The sequence below is a fragment of the Microtus pennsylvanicus genome, chromosome 5, assembly GCF_037038515.1.
Source record: "Microtus pennsylvanicus isolate mMicPen1 chromosome 5, mMicPen1.hap1, whole genome shotgun sequence".
NCBI lineage: Eukaryota > Metazoa > Chordata > Mammalia > Rodentia > Cricetidae > Microtus > Microtus pennsylvanicus.
The window spans coordinates 66727369-66748576 of NC_134583.1; the positions used below are offsets into that span (position 1 = coordinate 66727369).

The 21208-nt window shown below is 52.8% G+C and overlaps 1 protein-coding gene across 1 annotated transcript in view; it reads left to right on the plus strand.

Moving 5' to 3' along the window:
• Nucleotides 1-19308, plus strand: part of Il21r (interleukin 21 receptor) — a 34520-nt gene extending 15212 nt beyond the window's left edge. Inside the window, exons 2-9 of the mRNA XM_075972148.1 lie at nt 5717-5779; nt 9255-9357; nt 10798-10997; nt 11880-12037; nt 12736-12913; nt 13598-13703; nt 14574-14658; nt 16165-19308. Of these exons, the coding sequence (XP_075828263.1) occupies nt 5731-5779; nt 9255-9357; nt 10798-10997; nt 11880-12037; nt 12736-12913; nt 13598-13703; nt 14574-14658; nt 16165-16902 (1617 nt within the window). The 5' untranslated portion in view covers nt 5717-5730 and the 3' untranslated portion in view covers nt 16903-19308. The remainder of the gene's footprint in view (nt 1-5716; nt 5780-9254; nt 9358-10797; nt 10998-11879; nt 12038-12735; nt 12914-13597; nt 13704-14573; nt 14659-16164) is intronic.
• The last annotated feature ends 1900 nt before the right edge of the window (nt 19309-21208 follow it).

Here is a 21208-nt window from a genome sequence, read left to right on the forward strand (position 1 = left end):
TCCCCCCCCCCCTGTTTCCTCCGCTCCTGTCATCAGGGTCGCCACACTTCAAGCCTGTGCTGTAAAAGAGAGCTACACCCTCTAACCAAGAACTCTTTTTTAATTGTTTTTCTGAGAAAGGGTCACACTGTGTAACTTTGGTTGGCCTCGAGCTCATGGAGATCCACCTGTCTCTACCTCCCTGGTGCTGAGATTAAAGGCAGGCCCCACAGAGCCAGGCCCCAGGAATTCTTAACCAGGACGCCTGCTGCGATGTAAATGCAGTACCAGGCTCTGAATCACTGTGCTTTTCCAGCACCCTGGGCTCTGGTTGTTGGTCCTCAGCTCTGTGCATAGCTCCCCTTATCCGTTTAACAGAACTTGGGGCAGCGAGAATGAAGATGTGGAGCCTGTAGATGAAGCCAATGCTTTCCGGATAGATTCTCATTTCCTTCTAAGAGGCACACAGCACACACAGCATTTCCGTGGGACAGCTGATTCTGAGCACTGACCAGCCCTGGCTCCAATTCTTCCCTTGGCTTGGTGAAACTGCCAGAAACTTCTGTGGCCTCTCAGCCCACCCCCAGGTGCCTTGTGGCAGACTTCTGGCTGTTCATCTTCAGTGACTTGGGAAATCATTGATGAGGGAAATGCAGGACTGGAGGGCTTGTTCCTTCTGTCATTTTCCATCTCACCTGGCTGCTTGACTTCTCCTCTGGCTTGCCAGTGGCTCTCAGTTGGGTTATCAGCCGATACGAGCCCCTTCATCACTCCACAGTGGAAGTCCTAGATGCATGTGGTATTTTACACAACTAAGATTTGCTTGTGTTAAAATTGCTTGCCCTTAAATTGCTGTGAGATGGTTTAGACATGGGAAAGGGTCGCCAAGTGTCACTGGGCTTTCCCAAATCATGCAGATCCCAGAAACACCTTCCCAGCCTCTTCCTTCTGTATATTAGTCAAAACACAGTGTTTCAGGCTGGGCACAGTGGCATGCACATTTATTCCCAGCACCCAGGAGACTGACACAGGCCCAACTCTACATGTTTGCAGCCATCCTGGTCTACATAGTTATAGTCTTACCAAGGCTATATAGTGAGATCCTGTCTCAAGGAAAGGAAAGGAAAGGGAAGGGAAGGGAAAGGAACGGAAGGGAACAGAAGGAAAGGAAAGGGAAGGGAAGAGAAGGGAAGGGGAGGGGAGGGGAGGGGAGGAGAGGGGAAGGGAAGGGAAGGGAAGGGAAGGGAAGGATAGGGAAGGAAAGGAAAGGAAAGGAAAGGAAAGGAAAGGAAAGGAAAGGAAAGGAAAGGAAAGGAAAGGAAAGGAAAGGGATGCTTGTCTTCTCTCCAGGCTCCTTTATGTCATACAACAGACATCCATCCACTTAAACAGCTTGTGGAATTGTTCCCATGGGCTTCCAAGAATGACAGGGCTGACGTCATCCTTCACGTTCTTTCTTGCCTTCTTTTCGGTGCACATTCTATCCTGTGGATCACCTGCTTTGCTGGGGGTGTGGGCCATGGAAGTGACTCATTCCCATGTTTGGCCTGCAAAGCCCCACTTGTTCTCCTCCATCCCTCTGCGAATGAGGACTGGGGTTGTTTCTAGTTTCTCGCTATTAAGCCTGGTGAGGCTTCCGACAGCTTCTTGTGAGCATGGGCATGGTGTGACCGGTTCCTAGGAAAGCCATTGTCTGCGTTAATTAGGTCAAAAAAAACCTAATTTCCGGATCAATAGTATCTTCATCTCACCCTGGCCATGATTAGCAGTCCCTGTATCAGATTCTGAGTGATGCCATTCGAGTTGTAGCTCCTGGCCGATCTGATAGTGTCCGTGGTAAGCCGTTGTGGTTTTATTTGCATTTCTCTGCGTGGGGAGAGGTTAAGCTCTTGTGTTCTCTGTGGCCCTTACATCAGTCTCATTTGCTACCCCAAACCTTCCCCACTTCCCTCTGAGTTCCTGAAATGTGGTCAGCTATTAGTCTGCATCATCCTAACCCCAGCGCTGGGGCCTGGCGGAGAAGCAGGCTGGTAGGTCCCCCATGCAATGATGCAGTCGGCTCTCACCATCAGCTTCAGCAAAGGCCCTTGACCTCTGCTGATAACGGACAATACAGAATTCGAGAGGCGAGGTAGCCTGCCCAAGGACACATAACTGGGGCATGGCAGGTTTCAGGTCGTCTGCTTCCCACTGTGAGGGTCTGCAGAAGCTCCTGGAACACCTACCGCCTTTCTTGTGAGCCTCATGTACATCTCAGGAGAGGAGTCAGGGCAAAGAGGCCAGAGGGATGAGAAGTCCCCTTTGGGGCTGAGAGTGTGAGGAGGGGTCACGGGGACGCCTTGGTGCATAGCCACTGGCATGGCTTCAGATCACGGAGCAGGAGGGTGAAAGAAACCTCAAAGTAGAGGGGAGCATCTCGATTTGGTGCTAGCCCTTCTTCAATACTTCTGACACCCCTCCCTCACGTTTTAAAGAAAAGCAGAAGGGAATCGCCAACTCCTGGAGTATTCGGGAGGTGGTGTGACTGGGTTGTGCCTTCTTTCTGGCAGCTGTTATATCGCACAGTGATGGACTAGCTTCCCAGCAAGCTGGTTGTGGTTTGTTTAAGAAAATTTGATGTAAGCCCACGAGATGGCACAGCGGGTAAGGTATTTAGCTGGATGACCCGGGTTCAATACTTGGGACCCACACAATGGAGAGAAGCAGCTCTTGCAGGTTGTCCTCTGACATCCACATGTGTGCTTTGGCGTGTACACGTGTACACTCACACACAATGCAATTAAAACAGAAACATGTACCATCTACCCTGAGCCTGCAACTGGCTGTTGCAACTGTTTCACAAGCACCAAGTTATCCCAAGGGTCTGAGAGCCTGGAGCCCTTCCCATCCACACTTACAGATGAGGGCCTGGGTTTGGAATAGTTAAACCACCAGCCTGAGATGACACAGCCTGGGTTTGAACTGAGGCCTTGCCAGCTCCACGGGGCGCTTACCCAGCATGCTTGCTGCCCATAGCCTCTTGGCTTCACCCTGGTATCTGTCAGTGGTAACAATGTGTGCTATTTTCTTTTGACACAAGTTTATTGTAGTAAAGCAATGGTCCCCAAGGGAAAGACAATAAATAGAGACAGCTTCATGGAAATGTGAGGAGGAGTGAATGACAGAGGTTCTAGAACATTCCACAAAGGTAGCATGCTAAGGATTGGAAGGACTGCGGCTCAGGAAGAGGGCTCAGCTTGCACAGAGGCAGGGAGGTACCGCAGTGTGGGTACTTGGGAGAGGGTGTCTGTGCTGATTGGTTTTTCTCAACTTGCCACAAGCTAGGGTCCGTTTAGGAAGAGTGTAACTCAGTTTGGAGAATGTCTCCGTCAGGCTGGCCTGTAGGCAGCCTGTGGGGCATTTTATTGATTGATGATTGACGTGGGAGGGCTCACCCCACTATGCTATCTCTGGGTAGGTCCTGGACTCTATAAGAAAGCAGGCTGAGCAAGTCCCAGGGGAGCAAGCCAGCAAGCACCATCGCTACATGGCCTGTGCATCAGCTCCTGCCTCTGGGTTTCTGCCCTGACTTCCCTCAGACCGAGCGTGACCTGAGAGCTGTAACATGAAATACAGCCTTTATTCACTAGTTGCCCTTGGTCACTGTGTTTATCACAGCAACACAACAGAAGGCAAATGAGAACAGTGGGCCGTTCAGACAGCTGGGGCGCAGCAGGAGTTGGTGTTCACACCTGACACCTGCCTCCCGGCTGGCCGCTCTCAACTGTGAGGTTCAGGGATAGAGAATGTGCCCATTTCAGAGATGGCAGCTGAGGCCAGTGGCCAGAAGGGCCAGAGATCAGCTGATTGCCAGTACTGGGCCCCTCCTCCACTCTGCTAGTCCAGGCCTTTTTGGAAAAAGCATCAGAAATCTAACTAACAGCGATGGCGGGTGTTTGGGCTCATGTAACTGGAAGGTTCAGATATGGACGTCAGAGACAACCTGATCCGTGTTCTTACTGTAGCCGTGCTGCTGTGGCTTGAATCCGAAGTGTCTCCAATGGGCACCCTGGGGCAAGCGGGTGCTTGGCTTGGCCAGGCCTGGCTCGGTACCTGCTCTGAGGACCATGTAGAGAGGCTGCAGTTTGGCATGTCATGAGGAGGGTCGCTCATCCAGGCGGGCAGAGCAGCTGCTATCCTGTCAGTGACTTGTGCAGAGCTATGGTGTGAAGAGCGGGAGGAGAGGCTCTTGACAAAGAGCTTGACAGAAGCTTTCTATTTTCCCTGCGGCTGAGATGGGACATAGAGTTCTGCTGGACTGGGGCTGGGGTCATAATTTGACACTGTAGAGCTGGGCATGCTTGGAGTCACCCTCCTGTGGTCAGAGGTCACCTCTTCAGACTGTAACATCAGCATGGCCTCCCTCCTCCCTCATCTTTCATTGTCAGTGCTGGGACCAGAAACCAGGGACTCCCATATGTGTAGGCAAAGGCAGGAACTGTTCCTGCCTTTGCTCATGAGGGTCGGGCCCCACCCTCATGAGCTCAGCTAATCCTAATCTCCTCCATTCTATTAAATGTGATTTGGGCATTAGGTTATAACATACAAAGTTGGGGGGACACAGTCAAACTATACCACAAGATTTGTGAAGGCAAGGGCCACCCAAGATCAGTGTTACTCAAAACAGCAAGTGGAAATTTCCCATAACGTTTTACTCTGATACTGAGCAGTATTAGAAGGCTAAATTTAGGCAGAAGCAGTGAGTTCACAGGACTAGAACTAGCCTCGGTTACATAGTCAAGACTCTGTCTCAAGAGGGAAGGGAAGAGGGGGGAACGTGAGTAGCAATGTTTAGACTGGGGTTGGAGTCAAATGTTTAAGGCCATTTATAGAAAATATTAAATATATAATTTTGAGAGTGAGGCATTTTGAAAGCCCCTTGGGCACACTGTTCTTGGGGTTCTGTTCTAGAAGCTTCTAGACTCTGTTCTAGCTCAGTCAGCTCGGCGGTCTGTCAGAGCCTACGCTCAACTTTCTTGCACAGTACCTGGTTGAATTGTTACAAAGCTCTGAACAGGGCCTCCATTGCTTCATTTCATGAGGCTCAGAAACAGCAAGAGGCTGGACTGGAGCACACAGCTGCCTATCTGAACCTTGAGCCTTTATTGTTCCTTTGATGATGGTCAGGTAGGCCAGTCAGTGCTGCTGGATCTAGGGGAACCCCAGATGAAGCATTGTCTTATTGTGGGGTCAGGGATGGTGTCTGGGAAAAGCCATGGGTCTGACCTGATCTGTGCATGAGCCAGCTTCCCTCAAGGCCCTGGTCCCAGCTCCATGCTGGAGGACCTAGCCTGCATGGGGTCCTTGAACCCGGGAAGGTATTCCCCCTGGGTTAGCACTTCCACAGGCAAAGGGCAGGAGGAGACTGGTGTTGGCCACCTATGGTTTGCTGCCCACAGTATCATCACGTCCTTGGTTCAACAAGGGCCTTTGTCCATCTCAGCCAGTCAGGGGCTCCAGGCAGCTTTGGTCTTGCTCTCCTTGTGTGCCCCTGTAGGCTAGCTGGGCTTCCTTTTAGAATAAGAAGTACCCCTGTGGGCTAACCTTATCTTTAGTATTCAACATGGGGGGGGGGCTTCTTTGTGAGCCTTGGACTGGTTGATCCTTTGATGTGGCAGGGACAGACCCTGTCATGGGAAGGCTGCTCAGTGCCTGGCGGCAGCTGGTTCACCTCACATCTCACACACTTCTCTTGCAGGTCTGGGACACAGCATGCCACAGGGCTTGGCTGCTACCTTGCTCCTGCTGATCCTCCAGGGAGGTAAGTCTCAACCACAAGGCTGCAGTGGACAATGGGCCCATCTCCTCCCACAAAACCGAGCAGGGGCCACATGGTGCCGTAGGCTCCTGATCATGGCCGCTGGCCACTTACCCACAATCTACAGCCTCTGTCTACTTGACGCCAAAGCTAAATGCCCTGTTTTTCACTAACCAGAACCTAGGGGACCAAACGGCTCCAGTAAAGAGAAAGGTTCGCCACCCTCATGGGAAGGAAGTCCTGCCCTTGGTCTAACCTTCGTTCTTCTTGGTGCAAGACTCTCACTTGGGTCATGAACCTTCAGTAGGTGGGAGGGAAAGGGGGTGGGGGCAGAGGACCAAACTTTGTAGCAGTCCCTGGGGGAGGCATCAGGGCTGCAAGAGTCCTGTTAAGGGCATTCTCTCCATCAAAAGCCAGAGGCTGTGCAGGCCACCCCGGTGAGGGGAACTTGACCTTCTGCAGACTCAGCAATATTTGCTCTGGTTTTTACTGAAATATCCAGTCCTTTAAATAGCTCCCCCAGGAAACAGGCCCAGCTTTTGATTTCCCTTTCTGGTGGCGACACCCTGCCTGCTCTGGAAATCCCTTTAGTGCCTGCACTGGGAGCAGGGTGTAAGAGTGCGGTTTGGGTAACAGAGCCCTGTCACACACTGAGGCTAGAATGTCACGTCCCACTCCTCCTGTGGAGCTTCGCTAGGTTGCCATTAGTGGACGAGACAGAGAGAATGCAGACCCTGTGGAGATCCTGGGGACGGCTGCCTGGCACTAAGACATGGACAGGGTAATGGTTTCTGTGATGTGCTTGTCCTTCTAGCTTCGGAACCCCAGAAGGGTCTGGGAACAGTTGAGTGTATCTATTATCCCAGCCCTGGGGAGGTGGAGGCAGAGCTCAGGAGCACGCTGGCCAGGCTGCTTAGCCAAATTGGTGAGCTCCAGGCTGAGCGGGAGAATCTACCTAAAACACCTCTCTCTTCAACTCAAGTGTGCATGCACATGTTCACAAACTCACAGACATGGTCACATGTGTGTCTTCCACAGTCCCAGGGCTGGGTGCTCAAGGCCACAGTGCAGTGGGCTCTATGGTTAGTGAGGTTCAGCGTCTACTTCCAGTGTGGTGTTGGACCTCGTGTTTTTACGATGGGAGCCAGGATGGGGCAAAAATGAGTTTTTATGGTGGGAGCCCCTCTAGCCACTCCTAACACCACTAGACCTGGGGACTCTAATGACTCTATTACCCTTGGAGGGCTCACCTCCTCACATGTTCTGTGGCCTGGGCGTTTGAGGGGACACACAGATCCTAATTTTAGCAGGGCACCAGGCACCTGCTGTACTGTTTGTTCGCTCATTCGTTCATTCATTCATTCATTCATTCATCCATTCATTCTTTTTTGAGTTTTTGAGACAAGGTTTCAGTATGTAGTCCTAATCCTCCTGCCTCAGCTCCTGCTGTGTCAAGGGGCTGCTGTATGAGGTAGCTTATGTGTTACAGTCTTGACCTCACCGGAATATGGCTGTGGAGGCTGGGACCTGTGCAGCCGGCTTCGGGATACTAGAGAGGCAATTTTAATCCTGGAGCTGTGGACACCTAGTGAGGGTGCAGCTGCATCCTGTACCCTATGGTAACCTCTACGGGATGCCTGGGTGCCATCCAGTTGTGGGGAGTTGCCTGGCTTGTTCACTCACTCTGACCTTGGCAGCCACCTCTCAGCAGTCTGTGGGCTCTGCTCTGTCTGCCCCAGTGGCTTGTCCCATCTCAGCTCAGTGGTAGTATTTGTCTCGTGAGTACAAAGTCCTGGCTTCTGGTCCTGGCACTATATACTGTTTCCTTCCTTCTTCCCTCCCCTTCCCACCCCTTCCCTCCCCTTCTCTTCCTTTCCCTCCCTCATTCCCTTCTCCCCTCCCCTCCCTTCCCTTCCCTCCCCCTCCCTTCCCTCCCTCCCTTCCCTTCCCTTCCCTTCCCTTGCTTCCCTTCCTTCCCTTCCTTCCCTTCCTTCCCTTCCCTTCCCTTCCCTTCTCCCCTCCCCTCCCTTCCCTCCCCCTCCCTTCCCTTCCTTCCCTTCCTTCCCTTCCTTCCCTTCCTTTCCCTCCCCTCCTTTTCCCTTCCCTTCCCTCCCTCCTTCCCCTTCTCCACTCCCCTCCCTTTCCTCCCCTCCCCTTCCCTTCCCTCCCTCCTTCCCCTTCTCCCCTCCTATATGTATGTGCTGTGTATGTTGCCAAAGAGGCCAACTTGCAGGAGTCGGTTCTCGCCTTTCCCCATGTGAGTTCCAGGGAAGGAAATCAATTTGTTAAACTTGGCAGTGAGCACTTTTATCCACTGAGTCCTCTCACTGGCCCTGTCTCCACAACTTCTGGTGGAAGCTACCTAAGAACTGTGTCTGCCAGACATTATGGCTGGGGGATGCTTTTCCCAGGGAATAGAGCTCAGCAGCCCAGGAAAGCTATCTATCCTTGGAGCCTTGGTGCTGTCCTCCACAGCCCAGGTCTAGCCTTGGAATCTAGGTTAGAACCCAGAAGTTGCCCACTGTTTCAGGGTCTTCATTGGTCAGGATGCAGAAGGAAGAAGCCACTGAAGATGAAGGCCTTTTAAGAAGCGCATTTCCAGTGTGTGGGGAGAAGATACGGGTGCTGGCAATAAGCAAAATTCAAAATGGCTCTGCTCATTTGGCCAAACATTGAACAAAACTTGGACAATGACTGCATCTTATTTTATTGTTTTCTTACGCATGTATACTGGATGCTAAGCCTAGTCCCTCCGCCTTGCCCCTCTTACTTTCCCTTTTCCTGAACCCCCTTCAATTATTCTCTTTGTTCCCCTAGATGCCTTTCATAGCTGCAAACCTGATAGAGGGAGTGATATCTAGAGTTCTATATTATTTCGATTTAGTAATTAGTTAGATACTTTTTCTTCCCTTTTGAGACAGGGTCTGGCTCTGGAGCCCAGGCTGACCTTGAACTAGCAATCCACCTGCCTCCGTTCCCCAAATGCTCAGAAGCCAGATGTGCCCCATGTCTGCCGCACCTGTCATTTGGAAAGTGAAACAAAAAGCTGGGGTGTTGGGGGAGGGGAGGGTAGAGGTGACTCTTCCAGCCAGCCCCTGCTGTGGCATTTACTTTGGCCACATCTTGGTAGCCATGGGGTCATTGACAGTGACTGTCAACTGCAGAAGTCTCTCCCACTCTTTCACCGTCCTCACTAAACCCCTCCCCTCGTCGAGGCTGTGGGCTCAGACCATGACCCGTGCTCACTCCCTGGCCTCAGGGATCTATCTATCCATCTGCCTATAAGGAGTTCAGAGTGTCTGACCCTATGATGGTCAGTGGCCCAGCTTCACATTAGAAGAACCTCATCACCATGACCAGTCTTGAAATGTTGGAACCCAGCCTGTGACTCTACCCAAACTTGTCCTCAGCCACAGACGGCTTGCCAAAGCCTTTCCAGTGTCTCTCACCTAAAAGGGCCTCTCTGCTATCCCTCCAGCTCGGGGCTGCCTGGACCTCACCTGCTACACTAACTACCTCTGGACTGTCACCTGTGTCCTGAAGACACAGACCCTCCACCCCTACACACTTACTCTCACCTGGTGAGTAGCCACGCCTCCTGAGCTGAGGAACTGCTTGGAGAGGGTGGTAGGATGGGAGGAAGCTGGGTGCTGAGCTTGTTCATCAGGAAGTTTAACTACAAACAAAGGCCTGCCCCGCCCACCAGCAATGTCACCCATCAAGACTGCAAGAGCGGAGAGCCAGGTCCCCACCTTACAGATGACTGAGCTCACAGGACTTGCTGGGAACACACAGATAGGAAAAAGACTGACCACACCCAGGATTACCCCAAGGGTCAAACTCTCTTGCCCTCATAGACCTAGTGCCTAGGTTAGCAGCCCTGGTTAGCAGTCTCCAGTGATCTTCGAAGCACCGAGTGCCCTTGCCATAAATGATATTGAAATTGTTGCTACCACGTTCCAGAGGAGGATGCTGAAGTTCAAAGTGGTTTAGCCGCTGGCCGGAAGTCTCATAGCCAGTGTGCTTGTGATCCCATGTGCTGCTTAGGATAGAGACCGCTGGTCCTTCATGCCTTCATTCACTTTAAGTATATTACGTTCCTGCCAGACATGTTGTAAGGGCTGAGGAGCCAAACAAGACTCAAGACTGCAGGGTGTGGAGCCAGGGGTGGTCAGCTGGGGTGGCCAGAGCACCCACGGCAGCAGACACAGCGTGTGTGAAGGCTGTGAGGGAGCATGAACCGAGAGTGTAGTTGAGCAGCTGCCTGTGACCTGAGCAGAGTGAGGGAAAACAGTAAACCAAGAAGTCGGTGGGTGTGTGAGGGCCGTCTGTGCTGCTGTGCTGCATGGGGAAGGGCAGCAGGTGTTAGGGAGCCTTGAAGGCACTTCTGGCTGCTGCCTGAGCAGGATGGAGCTCAGAGAGGCTGGGTGAGGGAGCGATATCTTCAGACAGCCTTACAGTGGTCCAGGCTGGAGGCTTGCTTGGACAATGTTGTTCAGCAAGGTTTGTAGTACAGAAAATTCAGTGAAGAACTAAGTAAGTCTTCAGATCCACATTGGTCCTGGAGGGTGACCATGTTCAGTCACTGAACACGTTCAGAAGGAAGAAAATAAACTTCTGTGAGTCCATATATATATATACTCTAAATCCCATCCTTGCTGCCCAGCGGGAGCTAAAGAACTAAAGCTTTTACCACTACCCCTCCTGACCGGAGCATACGACAGCAGTCTGTAGGTCACTCACCATGAGCAACAGAGACAGGTTTAGGCCCACATTCCCAAAGCCGAGAGCTGCTGCCCCGGTCAAGGTACTGAGTGGCTGGTCCTCTGAGGCATGCAAGCTTCATCTGAACTCGGAGTGTGCTGGGTGCTGCAGAGAGGTCACTGTCCCTGGGAGAGGGCTGGATCATGACCCTCAGCCCTACCTCCAGCCCCTCTCATCCTCATGCTTCAAGTTCCTGCCCTGCCCCGGGCACTGAGCTTCACTATCCCCATTCCTAACGGGCCACTCTGTCCCTGAAGGCAAGATGAATACGAGGAGCTACAGGACAAAGAAACCTCTTGCAGCCTGCATAGGTCGGACCACAACGCCACACACGTGCTGTACACCTGTCACATGCCCTTGTCTGGATTCATGGCCGACGACGTTTTCATTGTCAACAAGATGAACCACTCTGACAACAGCTCCCAGGAGTGTGGCAGCTTTGTCCTGGCTGAGAACAGTGAGTACCCACAAACCCAAGCTGAGGAGGACTCAGGACCCTTCTCTGACCTCAAAGCAAGCTCTTCTCACACCAGCAAATTCTACTGTCCTTAGACTGTCCTTTCTAGATGCCCTGCTTTTAGCTAAGGGGTCATGGTTTGATACAGGATGTGGATTAATGTCTAAGAGGAGCATCCCAGGCTTGGAAAGATGTGGGGATGGACCCAGCTCAGCCCTCCCTGTCTGCCTGACTCTGATTTACCTTGGAAAGACCCCTTTTTATGTGACCTAGGATTTTGCTCCTAGTCGTGAGCACCAGTCAGCTAACACGGAATTCTCCCAGCTGAATGGGAGGGGCCTAAGGTTAGGAGGGCCCCAGGGTGGACATGGCTGCAGCTGTCCCCAGAGCCTAGGCTGGGCAAAGGAGGGGTCTGGAGCAGCAGCTTTGGTGCATGGCAGAGTGTGTATCTGTTTATGCATCTGTATGTGATAGGGGGCTCCTTCTTTAGGAAAGAAACTGAAAATGACAGAATCCAGAGGGCACCTTGCTTAGGCATTTTCCACATTAGGCATTAATATCAAATCTTAAGAAAATTCCTTCAGCCAGCTGGATTTCCAGCATTTGCTTTTTCTTTTCCTTAGCTGGACTGTGCTGGGCCCGAGTCCTGGCTCCAGCCTTTAAGCCTGGGAATACTCTCTCATTTCCCACAGTCCCCAGTCCTGCTTTACTGTGCTGATGCTTCCCCTAGATCTAGTCCAAGGGAATAGGGGCTGTGACCAGGGACTGCTTTGTTCAAAGCCGCGCAGGGCCTTTGGGGAATGTGGGGGGGGGGGCGGGGGGGCCGGACTCTGCTTCCTGCAGGTTCTTATCCTGTTTCATCTTTCTGGGTCTTCCTCCAAGTCAAGCCAGCTCGCCCTTTCAATGTGACCGTGACCTTCTCTGGACGTTATGATATCTCCTGGCGTTCAGATTATAATGAAGACCCTGCCTTCTACGTGCTGAGGGGCAAGCTACAATATGAGCTGCAGTATCGGAACCTCAAAGACCCCTATGCTGTGGTGAGGCGGCAGGGCACGGGGTGGAGCAGCAGGGGTACACAGGCAGGTCCCAGCAGAGCGGGGGCAAGGAATGGGACTTGGCATTCCCTCCCAGCCTGTAACCCTCTCCTACCTCCTCCCTGGGCCAGGGTATCTCTCTATGTCTCCACCTTGACTTCTCCCCTACAGCCTACCTCAGTTACAGTGGGGCAAGGTTGGAACATTGCCCTTGCTTTGAATGGGAATGGTCCTTAAAGAGGGCACACCTGGAAGGTTCCAGAATGGCCTACTGTTTAGACAGAGCCTTGGGCTTCTAGAATTATGCGTCTATTAGAATGGTCCTGGTTGAACATTACCATAAAGGGGATCGTCTAGAATGTTCCCTGGGAGGCTTCTCTAGCCATCCATTGATAAGATGGTTTACTTAGGGACTTCCAGAGGTACACTGCTGAGGATGTCCTATGTCATCTAGGACATGGAGCCCAGGGGCTGTCTGTGGAGCTTCTGGTTAATAATGTGCAGGGCTGCCCATGGTTACTCCCAGGACATTGTCAGTTGGGGGTGAGTCCACTGCTACAGAGAGAGCTATTTTTCCAGGTACCTCTAGTCAGGGATGCATGGTCCCTGCGGGGCCTGCCTGCTTACTCCTGTGGAAGGACTTTGCACCCCATTGATGACTTGGGTGACTACAGAGCTTCACGTTCCTTCCATCTTGGCAGAGGCCGGTGACCAAGCTGATCTCAGTGGACTCAAACAACGTCTCCCTTCTCGCTGAAGATTTCCACAAAGACTCCACCTACCAGCTGCAGGTGCGGGCAGCACCCCAGCCAGGCACTTTATTCAGGGGGACCTGGAGTGAGTGGAGTGACCCTGTCATCTTTCAGACCCAGGCTGGGGGTAAGTGTGACGTGGGTGGGAACCCCTACGTCTGGTACTGACTCTTGCCCTGCTGCAGCTTACTCCAGGCCTGAGGTTCCCCCACATGGCTGGGAGGTGTGTGCTCTGTGGTCCATCCCCCGATGCAGCCACTCATCTTTGCGAGGGGAGCTGCTGCGTCTGATGGTGAATTTGACTCCTAACTCTGAAAGGGGAGTCATTGCCCCATTTTACAGAAGAGAAAGCTAAGGCTTAGAGAGGTGACATCACTTTCCTGGGATGAGAATAAAATTCCTGATAGAATCAACTTGATAGAGTAGAAGGGTTATGTTAGCTTCTGGTTTGGCTCATGATTGTAAGGCCCTGTTGCACTGAGGGGATTGTATGCCACTGTTTACTTCATGATAACCAGGAAGCAAAGACAGAGGAAGGGATGGGGTCCCAACATTCCTTTAGTGTGTCTGTAATGACCTAACCATCTCCCACTAGGCTCGGAGTCCTAAGGTCCTACCACCTTCCAGTAGCATCCAGGTTGGGACCATACCTCTAACACAGGAGGCTTTGGGGGAGGGGTCATTTGACAGAGGAAGGGATCAAAGCCCAGCTTCCTCCCAGCCTTCCACCCAACCCAACCATGCTCCATACACCGCCCCACATTCTTCTGGGAGACTTTTCTGTTGGATCCATGGTTTGCTCTCTATGCAGAGCCCGAGGCAGACTTGGACCCTCACCTGCTGCTGCTGCTGCTCCTTCTGTTCCTCTTGGTGCCCTGCCTGATTTTCTTGGGTCTGAAGATCGACCTGCCTTGGAGGTGAGGCCATGGGCTCAGGGAGACAGAAAAGGGGTCAGCTTGGGTCACAGCCCCTCCAACCAAGACCTGTGACACCAATGAACAGCGTGTATGTTCCATGTGCTAGACACGGTAGAGCTCCTGCGCCTGCTCCGTGACAGCTGTGTGAGCCTGGCACACTGCAGACACCCCCACTCTTCAGACAGGGAAAACGGAAGCACAGGGTAGCCAAGCTACGTGCCCAAAGTCACAGAACTATAGTGTGGCAAGGGTAAGGGTAGAAACTTCATGTTCTTTGAGGGGACCTTGACTCGGACTTTATCCAGAGAGTGAACTTGGAGGCCCAAGGGGTGATCACTCACCCTCCCCATCCCTTCGTTTCAGCTTAGAGGTGGCCTGGGATTTGCTTTCCATACAGGGCTTCCGTTTTGCATGCCATGGAGAGAAAGGAGGTTGCTGATTCAAAACAGAACGTATCACCTTGGCGCCAGCAGTGTGCCAGGCTGCTGTGTGCAGAGTCCTTTGATAAGTGACAGAGCGGGACTCTGCACACACTCATTTTGTTCCCCTTCAGTGAGATACTCAAAGATAGAGACAGAGAATCTGGAAGGGAGAGACCAGGGTGCTCGTCACAGTTGGTGGCAGCCTGGGGTTCTCCCGCCCCCCACCATGGTAGATGAGGAAGTCAAGGCCCCAGAGGGCAGTGTGTGCCTAGCCCACAATAGATGCCAGGGGCAGGAACTTGAGCATCTGCAGGAAGCTTGGGGGTGAGGGTAACTGCTGCTTCCGTTTTACTGATGGGTGGGCAGGAAGGCGCCTGGCAGTAGAAGCTGTTGCTTCTGCAGGAGAGAGGCCAGACCACAAGGGCTTTACACATCCCTTTCTTTGCAGACTATGGAAGAAGGTTTGGGTACCAGTGCCCAGCCCTGAGAGTTTCTTCCAGCCCCTGTACAAGGAACACAGTGGGAACTTCAAGGTGAGACACCTTGGATGCACCCTTTGGATGATGAGCTCTAATAACTCTAACCCTAACCCCAAGTCTGCTCTGTGAGTCCAGAGTATTCAAAACCTGACCTGGAACCAGGCCTCAGTTTCCCTATTCTGTGAGGTGCAGAATTGGTCTTTGACTTAGGCATCGTGATGCATTTCCAGCTTAGAGTTACCGTGAAAGTGGGCAAGCTGGGTGGCTCTTGGGTGCATGAGCTAGGTGCCTGTGGTTTCCTGTGGCGACTCTGATCTGTGGTGGGGAGCGAATCTTACCTGGGAAGGACCTGCCCTATCCCACAGCACATCCCTCTCCCTGCCAAGTACAGCTGCCACTACTGTCATTTCGGAGTATCTGCCTTGCACTGCTGTGCAAAACCAGCAGGGAGGGAGGCCCCGGAGAGAGGATGTGATGTCAGGGAACAGCACTTGCCGCAGCCCATGGAGGTCAGAGCAGCAGGGCACCCAAGGAACAGCTGCTGCACACCTGGTCTGTGGTTCTGCCTGTACTGTAGCCCTTGCAGTGAGTTCCCAGCAGCCCTCTGGGTCTCCAGGAGGAGGCCCAGGCTCAGAGGGACCAGTGGGCCTTCCAGAAAGGGCAAGGGTGTGCCCACACCCCTTTCTTACCCCGAAACACAGCATTGCTGCCTGCTGTGCTGTGCTTTGATGTTGCTGTTAATCTTGTATAACTTGCCCTTGTCAGCAAACAAACATTACCTCACTCAATCCTCAAGACACTGCCATGGGTGGAACCATCCCATAGAAGACAGAAATGAGACACAGAGGGCAAGGGCCTAACTCAAGGTCACAGAGTTCAGAAGTGACCCCAGGTCAGGGATAGGGGAACATTGTGGTTCTGAGATGTTCTTTTCAGGGGACCTTCTCACACCAGGGTGATCCTTGTCAACTCAGTGGAGGCTCCCCTATTGTCACCAATATCCTGGCAGGCAATGGGCAAGAGGGTTCTCAAGGCTCTGGGGCTGCTGTCTCCATCCAGCATCCCCTAAAGGCCTTTCCGCATATCTGGTTACTGATTCGCTCCCTCCATAGACGTTTATGGCAAATCTGCTGTGTGTCGGGTACTGAGGACACAGCTGTGAGCAGGCCCGCTCCTGGCTGAGTGTTCACTGTAGTGCAGATACACAACAGAGCTGTAAAGGCTTGTGTTGAAAGACAGGATATGGGCGGGGCCCCTTAGACCTCGGGACTCTGGAGCCTGGTGCCAGCATCCAGCCGATCCTACGCTGGGGCACTGGTTACTAATGTGAAGGCAGTCCGTCCTTACTGCAGGTGGGGACACGGGCCCTGAAAGAGAAGGACAGCATTGGGGGCCCACAGGACAAGGGTGCATCATGGTCCTGTCTATCTCTCTCTGCTGGTGCCTTGTTCCTCTGTTCTCCCTGTCTCTGGCCTGTCTCTATGTCACAGCGTCCACATGTCTTTGACTCTGTTCACACCCAAGCATCTGCCTCAGCCAATGACTGTCTCTTTCTCATAGAAATGGGTGGATACCCCTTTCACGGCCTCTAGCCTGGAGCTGACACCACAGAGTCCCACAGCAACTTCAGTCCTACAAGTGCACGACAGCTGTTCGCCCTCATACCCAGCCAAGGAAAAGAAGTTCCTGGGGCCGCCAGGCCTGGAAGAACAGCTGGAGTGCGATGGGACGTCTGAGCTTGGCCACTGCTGCACAGTCCCCTTGGCAGCCGGCCCAGGCCCCTCCGCCTACAGTGAGGAGAGAGACCGGCCCTATGGTCTGGTGTCCATTGACACAGTGACTGTGGGGGATGCAGAGGGACCATGCGCCTGGCCCTATGGCTGTGGGGATGACGGCTACCCAGCCCTGAACCTGGATGCCGGTCCAGAGTCTGGCCCTAATGCAGAGGATCTGCTCTTGGTCACAAACACCACTTTTCTGTCCTGTGGCTGTGTCTCAGGTGGTGGCCTCAGGCTGGGAGGTACCCCAGGCAGCCTCCTGGACAGGTTGAGGCTGCCCCTTTCTCAGGAAAGGGACTGGACAGCAGGCCCGCCCTGGAGAACGGGGTCCCCAGGAGGGGGCTCTGAGAGTGAGGCGGGCTCACCCCCTGGCCTGGACATGGACACTTTTGACAGCGGCTTTGCAGGATCAGACTGTGGCAGCCCTGTGGAGAGTGATGAAGGGCCCCCTCGCAGCTACATACGCCAGTGGGTGGTCAGGACCCCTCCACCTGTGGACAGCGGCGCCCAGGCCAGCTAGCATACAAAACCAGCTGCCAGAAGAAGGGGCCAGAAGTGGGCAGGCTTTCGAGCCTGCCATTTACAGTGTGAATATGTAGGTATGTGTGTGTATCCATGTGTGGCTCGGGTGCGCGTTCCCACATTTGTGTGAGAAATGCCTGTACATGCCTTGTGTTCACGGTCATACCTGTGTGTGTCTGCCTGAGCTCACTGTGTACATGCGTGAGTGTAGGTGTCTCTTAGACATGAGCCTCTGACTACTCCCTTGCAGACGTGCGGGGTGGCCACAGTCATTGTCTAGAGACTGGTTCAGGTTCCTGCCCCAGGGCGCTGTCACACACCCAGCCCTGTCAGATGCTACCTCCAAGAAGCTATGAAGTCCAGGCTGTTATGATCTTCTCTCCTGGGGCAATAGAGTGAGCCTACAGCATCTACTGGAGTGGGAAGGTTTTGGGGGAACCTAGGGCTGTAACTGTGAACCCCAGTACAGGTGGCCCCAGGCTATGCATCCTGGAGAAGCCCCTTCTGAACTCTGCAGGCTTCTCTTTCCTGGGCATTAGGAATGGTGTGGCTGCCCTGACTTAGCCCTATGCAGTTCGCAGCCCCTTTCAGCTTTTTGATTTTGTGGCTTTTAGGACCAGGTGCATGCCTCGAGGAGGGAAAATGAGAAAAGGCAGCCTACACCCACAGCCTGGGTACATATGGAGAATCCTGCCATGGGCACTCAGTGGGATTTTGGGCTGTGATATACACAGCCCGGTCCTCAGAAGCAGTACCACCAACCAAGTTTTTTTTTTTTTTTTTTGGTTTTTGGTTTTTTTTCCTTATTAAAAACAAAATTCCTGTAAGTCCTTAGGGAATATTTATTAAATATCAGGCATGGGGAGAGGGTACAGAGTGCGTTACTCACAGAACCCTCTTTATGACACCCAGAGTTCAGGGGACACAAGGGAACCATCAAGAAACAGCTTCTAGGGGCTGGAAAGATGACTCAGTGGTTACAGGCTGCTCTTCCAGAGGACCAGGGTTCAATTCCCAGCACCCACATGGCAGCTCACAGCTGTCCCAGGGAACCCGAAACCCATAGCAAAACACTAATGCGCATTAGAGAGAGGGGGGGTGGGAAGGAGAAGAAGGAGAAGAAGGGAAGGAAAGAAGGAAGGAAGGAAGGAAGGAAAGAAGGAAGGAAGGAAGGAAAGAAGGAAGGAAGGAAGGAAGGAAGGAAGGAAGGAAGGAAGGAAGGAAGAAAAAGAAAGGAAGAAGTAGCTTCTGGGCACTCTGTAGCCAGTACTTGCTCTTCCCCTGCCTGTCCTTGATGCCACGTTTATCCTAGGGACTTAGGGAAGGTCCCCTTGCATCCAGTGATTCCTGTGAGCGTGCTGCGTGAGGAAGCTAAGAAGTATGGGGTGGTATTTCTTCCTGGACAGCGGGGCGGTATAGGAGCTAGACAGTGCCAAGATTGCTTAGCCTTTGCTGGCTTTTTCTTTCTTTTCCCTCCCTCCTTCTTCCCTTCCTTATCCTTTGTCCTTTTCTTCTTGAATGGTCTGTTCTTCCTACAAGGGTGCCCACCCAAGATGTGATATGGTATTTGCAAAACCAGACAGGTTGGAGACAGTGGAGTGCCTGACCTGCTGTGGACACAGTGGGAAGCCTTCATCTTGTCTGGGACTCCAGGGTGCAGCATTGCCGCTCAATGGCCCAGGGAGGAAGGCTGTCTATCTGTCCAGTCTGCATAGCTGAACTGGAAAGCGGTCAGCAGAAGTCAGCCGAAAGCTCCCTCAGACTCATGCAGAAAGCAGGGAGACACCCAGGGAATGCACAGATGTCCTCAGTATCTGACTCAGGGCTGGCTGGAAAGTTCTACAACACTGGTAGTTTGAACAGCGAGACTGCACCTAGAAGCAAGGTGTGTGAGGCTCTCAGACCAGCAAAAACCACAGCTCCCTCCCTGCACGTGCATACAGCCCCACCCTGCTGCACCCCCCTCCCCAGACACTTAGACTAAAATGTGCTGTGGTTTTCACATCCTCTGGGAGCCACAGACTGCAGGTGTTCTTGGCAGCTCTCCAGGGAACCAGTTCAGCAACCCCCTCCCCCCCACCCCGCATACAGGAAGAACATTCAGGGCTGAGGTGCTGACCCCCTCCGGATCCATTTTTGAAGGGACACCTCATGAAAAAATGTGAACGCAAGGTTGGAGGCAAGAACTAGACCACCTAGGAGTTAACAGTGGGTGGACAGGAGGGCGGTGAAAGGTTTGAAGGGATGACAGCTGGAATGACGGCTGGACGGAGAAACAGACAGACACACTGCACAAGAGTGGGTGGACCAGATTCAATCTAGGAGGCTAGCTGCTCTGTCTGCTCCCGGTTTTACCCCCAGCCCTACACACAACAGGTGCTTAATAAAGTTTTAATAAAACCTGGATTGTGGCCCATCTTAATTCCAGGATCTCAGGCTGTGAGCTAGATTACTCTAGACATGGTTGGTGAGGGATATCTTCTGGCCGGGAGGAGCTGGCCAGTCGCTGATGGGCACCCACGGCACGGCATGAGGATGAGGCTTTAGGAAGGAGGCAGGGCTTTTCAGACATCGGGAGGCTCTTTATTCCAGTGAGGGTCTCCAGCAGATACGACCAAGAGGCAAAGCCATCACCTAAGACCAGGTAGAGCTGCTAGAAAGGTGTTCTGAAAGGATGGGGCTCACATCACACTCCACGAGCGAGCGCAGGCTTTGATGTTCAGGCTTTGCCCATCTTGACTTTGAGGGCATGGGCTATCCCCTTGGGCAGGATGAGCTGGACCTGCCTGAGATCTGTCACCCAAGAAATCAAAGAGGCAAACCTCTTAGCAAACACTCATGGGTGTCTGCCAATTTGCTAGCTCTGGGACAGGGCAGTAGATATCCCTCCCCCCACCCATGCTGCTGTGTAGTCAAGGCAGACACGTGCCCTGAGCTGCTTCACGCTTCTCTCTGTAGCAGTGCTGGGGCTAGAACCCAGGACCTCACAGACGCTAGGCAGGTCTTCTGACTGAGCTAGCTTCCCTAGCCCCTACTTTTACTTTTCCTATTTTTGAGTCAGGGTCTAAATTGACTGGGCTGGTCTTGAACTCTTGATCCTCCTACCATAGCTTCGGAATCCCCAGGCCTGCTGTTTCAGTCTTTCCTCTGGCTACTAGGAGGAGCCAAGCCTGGAGCTGCAGGGGAGGTGGGGGGAGTCACAACAGGAGAGAAGAGCTAGCCCGAGGTGCTATGAGGTAGAAGCCTGGGAGCTCCTGGATGGAGCCATGCCTGACTGAGGCTCATGAGGGAAATAGTCACTGTGAGCTTCACTCTTGCCAGCTTTTGGCTTTCTAGGCAGGTGAACTTCCCAGCCCCATGGGGTCAGTGAGGTTGCAAGCAGAAGTTCATCCTTTCTAATGGAGCACTTATGAGTCACAGCGCCTCCTAGCTGTCCTCCTGTGCCATGGGCATTGGTGGTAACTGAGTTGGCTCTCTGAGGCTCTCTCTGCCTGAGGACGGGACTGAGTTTCCTGTACCTATGATGGTATGATGTGTGAGCCCGACATTAACTATGTCATTTGATACTGCGGAGGTGTGGCTATTAGGCAGCACACCCCATCTTGTCCTGACCAGTCGAGAAATCTCCAATCTGTGTGTGTCAGCCGGTTTGAGGTGGGTGAAGTTTCTACACCCCATAAACCTCTCCGCTGATGCAATAATCCAAATCAGACCAAACCAAACCGAATTAGAAAAAGCCCAGGTTTAATGGATACCAATGCTCCCGGGTGGCTCTCCAGCCCCCCAGGGAGGAGCCAGGGAAGGAAGACCCAGAAAACCATGTGTTTATTCTCTGAGGTGCTGTTTAATTACCCTGTGGGAGTGGTCTTGAGCATCTCTGGGAAGGGGTCATTGTTTGGTGGACTTTTTTGGAGGTGGAGTTTGGACTGTGACAACTCCCAGGGGAGGGGGCTTGAGATGGAACTTCTACCCAAACATTCCAGACTCTTTAGATATATGGATGCCAGAGGCTGGGGTGACGCTTCCAACCAAACAGTGGGTTCCTGTTGCTTTGTGGCAGGAAGTGCTCTATAACAACCACAATGAAAAGACAACTCCCTTCCTAAGGACCTCTGTGAGAAGAGAGGGGGTTGGGGGCATGGTTCACAGGCACAGCGCTTGTGTGGCATTCGAGCCCCGAGGAAGGGGGATGAAAAACACCAGGGGCCAGGGTAGAGTTGCTTAGAGTTGCTTGTCTGTGGCCTCACACGGAGAGGGCACTGACAGCAGGTGGCACTCCTCCTCTGCCCTCCTCCTGATCTCTT